The sequence below is a fragment of the Vicia villosa genome, unplaced genomic scaffold (genome assembly GCF_029867415.1).
Source record: "Vicia villosa cultivar HV-30 ecotype Madison, WI unplaced genomic scaffold, Vvil1.0 ctg.001682F_1_1, whole genome shotgun sequence".
NCBI classification, from domain to species: Eukaryota; Viridiplantae; Streptophyta; class Magnoliopsida; order Fabales; family Fabaceae; genus Vicia; species Vicia villosa.
The window spans coordinates 129,260-141,912 of NW_026705697.1; the positions used below are offsets into that span (position 1 = coordinate 129,260).

At 33.9% G+C, this 12,653-nt stretch overlaps 1 protein-coding gene and 1 non-coding gene across 2 annotated transcripts; one reads left to right on the forward strand and one right to left on the reverse strand.

Annotated features, from left to right (window-relative positions):
* Positions 1-267: 267 nt before the first annotated feature.
* LOC131636264 (polygalacturonase-like) lies at positions 268-2,297 on the forward strand. The gene is made up of 4 exons (XM_058906896.1): positions 268-446; positions 615-941; positions 1,102-1,620; positions 1,695-2,297. The coding sequence occupies exons 1-4, from the start codon at positions 318-320 to the stop codon at positions 2,121-2,123; spliced, it is 1,404 nt and encodes a 467-aa protein (XP_058762879.1). The 5' UTR covers positions 268-317; the 3' UTR covers positions 2,124-2,297.
* Positions 2,298-6,151: 3,854 nt separating this feature from the next.
* Positions 6,152-6,258, reverse strand: LOC131636275 (small nucleolar RNA R71). The gene has a single exon (XR_009294009.1). It is a non-coding gene; the product is annotated as a small nucleolar RNA R71 (small nucleolar RNA).
* Between the last annotated feature and the right edge of the window lie 6,395 nt (positions 6,259-12,653).

Here is a 12,653-nt window from a genome sequence, read left to right on the forward strand (position 1 = left end):
AATGACTAACAATTGTTAACAAATTAAATCGTATTATAATTAGTCTCCTTAGTGTTATATTTAGAAAGTAAAAGTGTAATGATAAAGTCAAAGACAAGTATAGTAACTTGTTATCCACATGAGATGAAAAATGATTGTTATTAATAAACACAAAAAAGAACCAAACAAATAAAAAAGGAATGAGACATATTTAGAAATAGTTTGTTTGCCTTGTTCATGATAAATTCAAGTATAAATAGTGTTCCACCTTACTCTGAAGTAACACAATCATTCAAGAGAAGTAAAAGTATATAAAAATAATAATAATCAAAGAGGATATGATGAAGAACTTCAAAATTTCCATAATTATTTCATTCCTATATTTTCTAGCGGACCTTGTTGCAGCTCAATCCGGGGTCTTTGACATAACAAAATTTGGTGGAGCACCAGATGCAGATATCACCAAGGTAATAATTATTCCTGTTGAGTCGACAATGAGAAAGCAATTAGTTTATAATAATAATTTATGTTGAATTTAAAATGAGAAAACAATTAGTTTCTAATAATTATTCTTGTTGAATTAAGAATGAGAAAATAATTAGTTTTTAATCGACTGTAATTTTTCCCTTCATAAGGCTTTCACCACTGCTTGGAACGAAGCATGTGCATCAACAACTGCCGCCAAAATTGTGATTCCGGTTGGTACATACAAGATGGGTTTATTAGAAGTTAAAGGTCCTTGTAAGGCTCCTGTTGAAGTTCAAGTCGATGGCACAATTCAAGCACCTCCGAACAATGCTGACCTTAAAGGAGCTGAACAATGGATCAGGTTTGATGGTATAGACTCCCTTACCGTATCTGGGAAAGGAGTTTTTGATGGTCAAGGTGCAACTGCATGGAAAGATGCCTCAATTGCTTGGAAAGATAAAGATCATGGAAAAGGTTCCAAACTACGCGCAATTGTAAGTATTAATCACCCAAAAAACTATATTCAATAATGAAAAGTCGTACTCATAATTAAGTATTTTGGTTGAATTCCAACAAAATCATAATAATTAAGGTTTTTGGTTGAATTCCCACAAAAAAGCATTATAATTAAGTTTTTTGGTTGAATTCCAACAGAATGTGTATTTTGCAAACTGCAAAAACTGCTTGGTCACTGGTGTTACATCTAAGGACAGCAAATATTTTCATTTTATGGTTCTGGGGTGTACCAATATCAAATTTGATGCCGTCAAAATTATAGCTCCTGATGAAAGTCCTAACACTGATGGAATCCACTTGGGAAGATCAAATGGTGTTACAATTATTAATACCGACATTGGCACTGGAGATGATTGCGTATCATTGGGTGATGGTAGCAAAAATGTAACTGTCGAAAATGTGAAATGTGGACCTGGACATGGTATTAGTGTTGGAAGCCTTGGAAAGTATCCAAATGAAGAGGATGTAGCAGGTTTTATAGTTAAGAATTGTACTCTTACAAAAACTGAAAATGGTGTGAGGATTAAGACTTGGCCTGATACACCAGGAAAAATTACTGTTAGTGATATGCATTTTGAAGATATTACCATGAATGATGTCATGAACCCTGTCATCGTTGATCAAGAGTATTGTCCATGGAATCAATGTTCCAAAAAGGTAATAATCACTCGCATCTTTATATGTTAATTTTTAAATTTGAATTTATATGACTAACATTTTGTATGGTTTAGAATCCATCACAAATAAAGCTAAGCAAGGTTACATTCAAGAACATTAAGGGTACATCTGGAACATCAGAAGGAGTGATTATTATTTGTAGCAGTGGTGTACCATGCGATGGTGTGGAGTTAAATAATGTTGATCTCACATTCAATGGAGCACCAGCAGTAGCTAAATGTTCTCATGTAAAACCAGTAGTTACAGGAAAAGCTCCTGTTTGCGGAGGTTCAACTTCGGCATCACCTTCAGCTTCACCAACTTCTCCTTCAGCATCACCTTCAGCTTCACCAGCTTCAACTTCAGCATCACCTTCAGCTTCACCAACTTCGGATTCTACATCACCTTCAGCTTCACCAGCTTCAGCTTCAGCATCACCTTCAACTTCACCAGCTTCAAGTTCAGCATCACCTTCAACTTCACCAGCTTCAGCTCCTGCTTAATAATTTTTTTCTTTTATAAAAATTAATTTAAAAAAGTAGACAAACCATCCCCATAATGCGAGGATGTAGTAATATTGTCCTATAGGAATACAAAACTTTATATGTCTATTAAAACTATTTGTATGTATATTTTTTCCTTCTCAATAAAAATTAAATTTCACTTAGTTTGTATAATCAGCGAGTTAAAATACATTGTTCAAATACTTGAGACTGATACTTAAGAATGTTTTATGAAAATATGTGAAATGTACTAAGATGTCAACAAAAGAAAATGAGTAAATGTTCAAATGCATAGAAATGGTTAGTGGAACTCTAAAATGTAAACATTATACACACCCAACGAAATATATTAAGTACTACTACTCAAATAGGACTCAAAGATCAAGCTATTCTTCAAACTACAAGTATTTGAAAATTCAAGACTACACTAAAAGTTCCATATGGGTTAATTAAATTCAAAATTCCATATTCTTTATCCTTAACGACCATTTAACAGCTACTAAAAGCTTATCAGTTTGATCCAGCCCATGATAAGATTAGTACATGTTTTTTGGTTATGCTTACTCCTTTTTATCATTTCCTTGATCACATATTCACATTATACCCTCATTTCCATGTTAAAAGTGTAGAAATTGAGTTGAAGTCCATGTTAATTCAACTTTCTGAGCATATCCACAATTTTCTTCAATCCATCTTTGTTCTCCATTGATATTGATCATAGTATTGTACGAGTAGAGACATCCGACGCACAATTTAATTCCGTCATATCTATAATATATAAAATTTTATGTTCTGCCAAATACTATTTTGCCCTTCTGGTCCCTTATTCCACCACGTGGATGGCTTCTTCTTCCTTCTTTAATTTTTTTCAGTTGTTGTAGTTTCTTATACTCAACGTTGCTTTTTCAATTTGCTTTTTTTTTTCAAATGCTTTCCATTTCATTAGAACCAATGCATGACTACAATCTAATAAAACATTTTTTTATCTTTTGTTGGGAAGGCAAAATATCTTTTATCCCCATATTTTACTCAATTAACATCATTACTCTTTTCTTATTTCTATTCCAATCAAATCATTTAGTTCTCTCTTAATATTCAAAACACTCCTTCTATTTTTTCCAACAACTTCTCTTTCTCTCTTCTCTCTCTCTCTCTCTCTTCCATTGTAGCTTCTCTCTAATTATTCTTTCTTCTTCAACTTCAATATTTTTTATTCATTCATATATCATATTTTTATCTTTACTAATTTTTTACACTTTTATGATTTCTTTTTCCTTTTTTCCAGGTTGTTAATTTATTGATACCCACATGGAAAATCATAATAAAACAACATTGAATATGTAAGTTTGAACATAATTTTTTTTCTCTTTTTCATGTCTTTACATCTTTTAGTTCTTGTATTTTTTTCAAGTTATAGATCTATCAATAAGAATGCAAAAATGGATAGTAAAAATACAGCAACAATGTTTGTGAAAACATGATTTGTGGTTAGCAATTTTACATCAGATCTGTTGTTTTCATTTAAGTTATTAATCTTGTCACCACCTTCTTTTTAACATCATTCTCCCCTTCTTTTGTTTTGTTAGGTTACACATAGATCTGGAGATGGAGATACGAAGAAGAAAATATGTATTAAAACAAGAGGCTAAATTGAATCTTATTTTTATGGGTCATGCTAACGAGTGCCTCAGGGGCACTGGTTAAGCATACCAAATAAAAAAGATATTCTAGATTCAACACATTGAATATATCTAATCTTCTTTTAAAAAGTTGACTATTTATGTTTTCAATGCATTTAATACATATATTTTGGGTAAAAACATATCTTATTACTTTATTAAACAATGCTCAACTTACCATTTTAATCTCTTAACCAGTGTCCCTGGGGCACTCGTTAACATTACCTATTTTTATTTATGTAGATTTATTTTGAGGTTGAAAATTTAATTAAATTTATTTTTTAAAAAACTTTGTACAAGATATATATTGTTGAGTTTTTTCAATTTCTTAATCGTTACAATTTTGTGGATGCAATTTACCATTGATAAAAAAAAAATATTGAGATTTGCTTTTATTATAAAATTAATTTTATATTTACTACTATTAATGCTGATATTTTTTCTTACCATTCAACATTGTTACAGGGTGCATATATTATTACTATAATTTATTACCTATGGTTATCATATGTTTGAAGTTTGAAAATCAGTATTGTTGTTATTATAATTGTATTTTAAATTATACACATATTTGTAGTTTTTATTTAATGGAAATCTTGAATATATGAGATTTACTTTCAATGTATAATATTACATCTAATATTTACCATATCTATACTCTAATATATAGGGTTTGATGTGAAATCTTACTATTTATAAAAGTCAGATATTGTGGGATATTAGACAAAAAAAACTTTTCTAAAAACCAGATCCACAATGTTTTTTTACAAAATATTATAAAAAATCGTATTTTTATTTGATAAGGATTAATTTTATAATTCCTTTTAATTGTTACAATGAATAATTTATTTAATATATACAAAGTTTAATATTTTTTGTTTTTTCTATTTTTTTTAATTTTTTACTATACAATATAATTTTTTCTTCTTTCTATGATGTGTAGTGCTTATTGATGATGGAAGTGTTAGGTGGAGAAGTGAAATTAGATTTGACAATTCTCTAACAATAATTGTATTTTATTTTCCTCAATTTCCATTATAATACTAATAATAATAGTAATAAATATCATTATAATATTATTCTAAGGTTTTAATTTAAAATTAATCAATTAAGAATAAGTTCTCACACCTACCCTTACCAAATACCCTTAATCATGCTAATATAATTTCACAATCAAACACACAATGACTAAATATTATTTCGACTGCTCTGATACATTTGTAACGCCTCAAATTGCTTTCACGATTATCGACTGACCCCACAAACCAACACGGGTCTTTTCAACAAGATTCGTCCTTACTCACACACTTTTCGAGAAACTTTCCAGAAGGTCACCCATCCAAAAATTGCTCAAAATCAAGCACGCTTAAATATGGAGTTCTTATAATTTTACACCACACTATCCTTATTTTTTTTCTTACTTTACAAGAAGCTGGATTCAAAATCATCACCTATTGCTATTTCTCTACTTATGCTTAAAGTGAAATAATAGTTTTAATACAAAAGTCATATCTAAGTAGTAACACTCCCAATAGGTATAACACTCTTATACTTATTAGTTGTTGCAAGAAAACGTGTATACATGCATGTGACACCTTTGAGAATTACGAACAAGTTTTTGGTTTCGTTGTCGTGGAGTTATTTTTACTACATTTTATTTTTTGTATTTGAGTCTATTAGATTTCATTTTAAGCATTTATGTTTCTGACATTCTGTTGTGGTTTGGTGTCACAACAGGTGTAAGCCATTGCTCGCACAGATTGTTGCACCCTATTCACAACGAATTTTTTGAACCTAAAAGAACCTTCAGGGTGCTAAGAAGGCATATATGTGCTAGACTATCCCAAAAGTTCATGCAGAAGTTAATCTGCCTGACATTGATCAACCAGAATGACCTTCACCTTTACCAGAGGATTCAGACGAAGAAGAGTATATCCCAGTTATGGCAGACAATGACATTTTTTGTAATGTCAATGACAGGGCACAGTACATCAGAGAATATGATGTCTTTGATCCTACTTCCATGAATACTGGCATTGTCTTACCAGAACTCACTGCAGGTTAATTTGAATTCAAACCGATGATGTTCCAAATGCTACAAACTACTGGTCAATATTCTGGATCTCTCAATGAAGACCCTCATCTACATTTGAGGCAATTTCTGGATGTAGCTAGCAACTTCAAAATTCAAGGCGTGACTGATGATGCCTTCCGGTTAAGGTAGTTTCCTTAGTCTCTAAGGGATAGAGCCAAAAGTTGGTTAAATTCCTTAGATTCTAATTCCATTGCCACATGGAATGACTTGGATGAGAATTCTTAGCTATGTATTTTCCTCCTTCGATGAATGCAAAGATGAGAAACGAAATATCATCATTTAGGCAAGGAGATGAAGAATCCCTATTTGAAGCTTGGGAACGGTTCAAGGAGCTACTTAGGCAATGCCCTCACCATGACATCCCTATTTGCATCCAGCTCGATATATTCTATAATGGGCTAGTTCCTTCTTTAAGGAACAGCTTGATACATCTAGTGGATGAGTGCTTTTATCTAAATCCTATGAAGAAGGATATCGGTTGATAGAGAGCATCACGACCAACACTTACTAATGGCCTTTTACTATAGCTAATGTGAGCAATACTCATAAGAGACCTGCTGGAGTTTATGAATTCACTTAAACTTTAACCCTTGCTGCTCAAGTGACCCAAATTCATCAAATGATGAAGAATCTGATGACTCCATAAGCGACTAAGCCTGAACCACTAAAGGTGGTTACTGACGCATCAGAAGTTTCATGTGTCTACTTTGGAGGGGCACATTTGTTTGAAGAATGCATTGCAAACCTATTTTCTGCCAACTATATGGGCAACAACAACCCTTACAACCCTGAATGGCGCAAGCTCTGAGTTCAAGACCAATGGGGACACTTCCTAGCTCAATTGAGACACCTACTACATTAGGGGTGAAGAATGTGGAAACTTGCAAAGTTATCAAGTTAAGAAGTGGTAAGGAATGTGAAACACTCTCACACAAGGACGCTGAGACTAGTGGTGTCCTGCCTGTTGAGGACAACACTGAAGACAAAGACATGTCGGCCGAGGAACCGACTTCAATAGAGAATGATGGAGACAAAATTGATGCAACTGAACATGGCAAGACTTCTGAGTCAGCTAAACATCCTGAAGTCAGGCCAAAACTAGCCAAAGAGAAAAAGTTTGTTTAAGAGAGACCACCACCTCCTTTACCTCAAAGGATTAGGAAGGAAAAAGAGGAGCAATAATTTGGCAAGTTTATGGAGATACTCAAGCAGCTTCATGCCAGCATACCTTTGATAGAAGTGATTGAACAAATGCCAAATTACTCCAAGTTAATGAAGGATATGATTACCAAAAGGAAGAGAGTGGGAGAGTTTACCATTATTGCACTTACTCAAGAATGTAGCCAATTGGTGCAAGGAAAGCTCCCTCCTAAGATGAAGGATCCTGAAAGTTTCACTATCTCTTGCAGCATTGGTGACTCATTTTATGGAAAAGCACTATGCAATTTGGGGGAAAGCATTAATCTTAAGCCTTTGTTCGTATTCAAGAAGCTAGGGATAGGCGCAACTAGGCCTACAACCATCACTCTGCAAATGGCAGATAGAAGTATTTGCTATCATCAAGGGAAGATTGATGATGTTTTGGTCAGGGTTGACAAATTTTTATTCCCTACTGACTTCATCATATGGACTTTGATGATGATGAAGACATCCCTATTCTGTTGGGAAGACCTTTCCTTGCTACGGGTAGGACATTGATTGATGTGGAGAAAGGTGAAATAATTATGAGGATAAACGGTCAAAAAGTAGTATTTAATGTGTTGAATGCATTACAATACCCATAAGAAGAGGTTGGTGATTGTTCAATGATTTCTAGTTGGGACAAAATTGTTCATAATAGTTTGCTAAAGTCCACTGATGTCTTAACTCAAGAGCTGGGGAAAGTAAGGGAGATTTTACAAGAAGGAATAATATATGGTCCTATGAACCAATCCGTTGTGATAAGAGAACCAATGGAGGTATTTGATTTAGAGGTTGACCAAAAACAACATTCACCAACCATAGAGGTTCCTCCCGAGTTAGAACTTAAGCAACTTCCTGCTCATCTTCAATATGCATTTCTGGAGGCAGGACAAAAGTTGTCTCTGATTGTGGCAACAGACTTAGCTGATGAATAAAGGGTATCATTCCTACTGTACATAATTCTTTTGGAAGAAAATGCCAAGAATAGTATTGAGAGTCAAAGAAGATTGAACCTCATCATAAAGGAAGTGGTTAAAAAGGAAATTGTCATACCTCAAAATTTTCCCTCATATATTTGCGAACGTCAATCCAGTTGGTAAGGATTCGAGGGTAAAAAGTATAAGAGCGCAAGGGGCTTTGGCTAATATGCATAAGGATTTTCCTTATGCACCATGCATAAGCCTACATAAGTCATTGGATCATGTTTTTTTAATCCAGTATTGAGTATTGAGTATTGAGTGGTGAGTATCGAGTATTGAGTAATAACAATTGATGTCTAGAATTTGATCCAAGGATGCATAATAATATATGCATGGTGCATAGATTTTTATCTATGCACGGTAACTGCACCCAGTGCAAGGACCCGAGTTCGAATCACACTTCTAACATTTTCTCCTTTTATTTGTTTATAACCATAGTTTTAATTTTATTTTCATTTAATTAAAAAATCACAAAAAAAATCATTTTTTTAATCATTTATTTTTTAATTTTCGTAATTAATTAAATATTTATTTTTTAATAGTCAATTTTTCATTTTTGTGCATTTTTAGTCAAAATATTCTAAAATATTCAAAAGTTCCAAAAAAGAAAGTTTTAAAGTCAAATTTGTTATTTCGAACATATAATATTATATTAATAATTCTCAATCAATTTCCATCAAAGTTTTTATTATATTTACCTTTTTTTTAATTTTAAGTCTAAAATTGCACACTATAAAACTAACACTCACGTACACTAACAGGGGGAACCCTATTTCTAACCAACACTTTCACATAAAAGCTTACACCTTTTCTAACCTAATTCTTTCTAACCCCTCTCACAAACAAGTTCACTCACATTAGAAAACCCATAACACCATTTTAAATCCTAACAATTTTCACCTTTAAAATTTCTTCAAAATTCTAACCATAAACCATGACCATATTCCACAATTTTCAAACAATTCTTATTCATCAGTAACAATCCCTTTTAACAATTCATCATCTTCATCCAAACAATACCACCAACCTCTAACTTTCAATCTAAACATTCAACATCCAAATCTTTTTATCAATATAATACAATTTGTTCAAGTGTTTTGTTTGCAGGAAAAAAAAGAATCAAAAGAAGAAATTACTGCATATACGAAAACAACACAGCAATTCTGAAACCACCGACGCAGCTCCTTTCAGATCGACGTTGAAACTCACGCGGAATCCTCCTTGCAGCTCCAGATCGGACGAGCTTCACCGACGAGCAATCACCGGCCGGATACCGTCACGCCGTCGATAGCCCCCTGGCCCCTGCGCCTCTGCTTCCTTCTGATCTAAGCCGGCACCGCCGTCGTAGTTGACGCTCATCAATCATCGAGATCCAGCCACCCCTCCATGCGATCCCGATTCACAACTACAGCACCACTATGCCGTAGCTCCTTCAAATCGCAACAACAGCAGCACCACACAGAGGACCTCCCGATCGTGCTGCCAACGTTTGATTCCGAACAGCCACCGCGCGCCTTCATTCACAGTCCGCCCCCAGCCGCTGATACGTCGAGCTCAACTCCTCGAACCGCATCCGACACCCACCGTGAACTCCACAACATCCGGTGACCTCCTTGTTCCCATTTGAAGCGGTGAGTCTGCTTGGCTCTCTCGATTTTCTTCAATTCATATGTTTATGAGTAGTACTTTTTATTAGATGGGTACGTTCATGTTTTACTATGAGAAAATTGAGTATGGTTTAGAGAATTCTTTAGAGAAGAAAGAAAGTATAGTGGAGAGGTTGAAAGATGAAGAAGAAGAAGTGCTGCTTTTGCGCCGATGGTTTGTCCGTTTCATGTTTGTGGTATATCTTTTGTTTATTTTATTTTTTATTTAAGTGACACGTGTCACTATGATAATGGTCAAAATATCATGAGGGAGGCGCATCCTCTATGCTGGTACGTGCATGTTCTTATTTCTTCATTTTACTCTATATTTTGATTATTATTATTATATCTTTAATTTAACAATAATGCTATTTGTACACCAAAGTGTACACCTACCTACACCGTATGTACGGACGGTACTGTTCATGTACGGACAGTACTATTCACCGTCCGTACATGAACAGTGCAATATTATATTAATTTTTTTTTCTACATTTTTTTTAAATATTATTTTTTTAAAAAATATTTGACAATACCTACGGATTTATTTCCGGATTTACCTACGGATTTGATAATACTTGCGGATTTTACTTGCGGATTTACCTACGGATTTGACAATACCTGCGGATTTACTTGCGGATTTACCTACGAATTTAACAATACCTGCGAATTTACTTGCGAATTTACCTACAAATTTCAATACCTGCAGATTTACTTGCGAATTTACCTACAAATTTAAGTAAATCCGCAGGTAATTTCAAATGCAGATAAATCCGGAAGTAAATCTGCAGGTATTGTCAAATATTTTTTTAAAAAATATAAAAAAATATTTTTTTAAAAAATAATATTTTAAAAAATAAATAAAAAAACGTAAAAAAAAAATATTAATATAATATTGCACTGTTCATGTACGGACGGTGAATAGTACCGTCCGTACATGAACAGTGCCGTCCGTACATACACCAATACGGTGTAGGTGTACACTTTAGTGTACACATAGCATTGCTGTTAATTTAATTTGTTATATGAGTTGCAATAAATTTGGTTTTTGATAGTATGAATTTTGGTCCATTAATCCCATCCAACTTTACTCACACCTCTTGATTTCTCTCACACATTTTAGATTTTAACTTATTCAAGGTTTAACAATTTAGCTTTATTATGTAATTAGTTTTAGTTTATTAACTAAGTTTTCTCATTATTTAACTAACTATCAAATAAAAATTATTTTAATTATTTTTGACGTGTACATAGATCACTAATGTAAGATTATTTAATTAAAAAAATAATAATTAAAAAAATGTTTTCTCTAAGTATATATTTAGGACTTTATTCAATATATTAAAAAATGATCAAAAAGATTTCTTTTCTCTAGTCATTAATTTCTTAGAAATAATTTTACCATGATTGATGAATATTTTGCTCCATTTCTCACACATGCATCCTTACTAATATTTTTGTTTTGTTTTGCGAGGTACCGCACTTGAGAATCTTGACTATTGTGGACATTCGCGAATTCCATCTTTTTTTTTTTATTTTTAAATTATGTATTTTCTCATGGTTTGTAATAGATTTAAGTTAGGTTTTATTTTCCGCCTTTCCTTATCATGTAATCCCCCATTCCAAAGCCCTGTAATGGCGTAGGACTTTTTGCTTTTACTTTCTGCACCTATAAACTGCTTAAGTGTATGCTAATAGGATTGCATGGAAAAACTAAAAGAACTGTTAGCTCACTAACTTCAAAAGATTAAATATCTGAACATAATACACTCCTTTTTACTGCTCACACACTCACCTCTAGGGTTTTCTCTCTTATGCTGCCTTTTCGAATAATAGTCAAGTCCCTCGAGCGTAGGGATACCTTAGCCTGTCGCCTTCGATTAAAAAATCATCACAGTCCCTTTGGAATAAAGATCATAGTCCCTTCGAGTTGTCCACGATAAAATGATCTCGTCCCTCGATGTTGCCTTCGATTGCATGATGATAGTCTATTCGATTGCTAAGGTATCCTTACTTGTTGCCTTTATGACTATTCTCATCAATTCATAGGAATTCCTACCCACTTATGGTATGGATAGCTACTATGATCATGCGATGACTCTTCGATGTCCCTTTACATCCAATGTATAAGACTACCTGCCCCTATATGGTATGGATAGTACTATCGCTCAAGGAAAGTGATGTAGGAGGATTGTGCGTATCAAAAAAGAAATTGCACGTCGGAAAGCATTTTAATATTTAAGCGTTTTAGTTTTAATATTTAAGCAATTTCTATTTTATTTGTTTTATTTAATTTTGTTTTGGATTAAAGGCCCATAAGGCCCAATAGGGTTTATTTGTTTTCTGTATTTAAAGACCTTTCGCATGGCAATAAGGATTATCTCTTTTGTTATAATAAAATCCAAAGTTTTCTTTATTCCTGGTGGACTCCAGAGTTTATCTATAGGGTTTGCGCTTGCAACCCTGTTTCATTCAAGGTTTAGTGCTTGCTATTCCTTTGGGCGGCTTCCGACTGCGTCAGTTGGCATCAGAGCAGGTTTTCTCCTGTTCTTTTCATAGCTTGACAACTATGGCGGATCAACCGGTGACCAAAGCAGATCTATAGGGATTTACCACGATTTTTATCGCGGCTCTAATTGTTTGACTGAACAGATGGCGAATTTAGCAAATCAGGCGAACAACGCCAGAAATGGGAATCAGCGAAGAGACAGGAGAGGGGAACCGATTAGGGTTCTAGGGGGTGGAAACTGTGTCGAAGATTCGAGTTCTAATGAAGAAGAACCTTGCGATGAAGAGGATAATCGTGGGAATCTACAAAACAACCATGACTATCGAGTGAAGGCTGATATTTCATTGTTCTACGGAACTAGGGATGGCAACGGGTGCCCGCGGGTGCGAGTTTTATACTACCCAAACCCGCACCCGAAATTACCACCCGAACCCAAACC

What these genes read in the sequence shown, in the direction of transcription:
- LOC131636264 (XM_058906896.1), top strand. Translation starts at nt 318, where the DNA reads ATGATGAAGAACTTCAAAATTTCCATAATTATTTCATTCCTATATTTT. An exon ending in CAGATGCAGATATCACCAAG is followed by an intron (nt 447 to 614) that starts GTAATAATTATT and finishes TCCCTTCATAAG; the next exon opens with GCTTTCACCACTGCTTGGAA. An exon ending in GTTCCAAACTACGCGCAATT is followed by an intron (nt 942 to 1,101) that starts GTAAGTATTAAT and finishes GAATTCCAACAG; the next exon opens with AATGTGTATTTTGCAAACTG.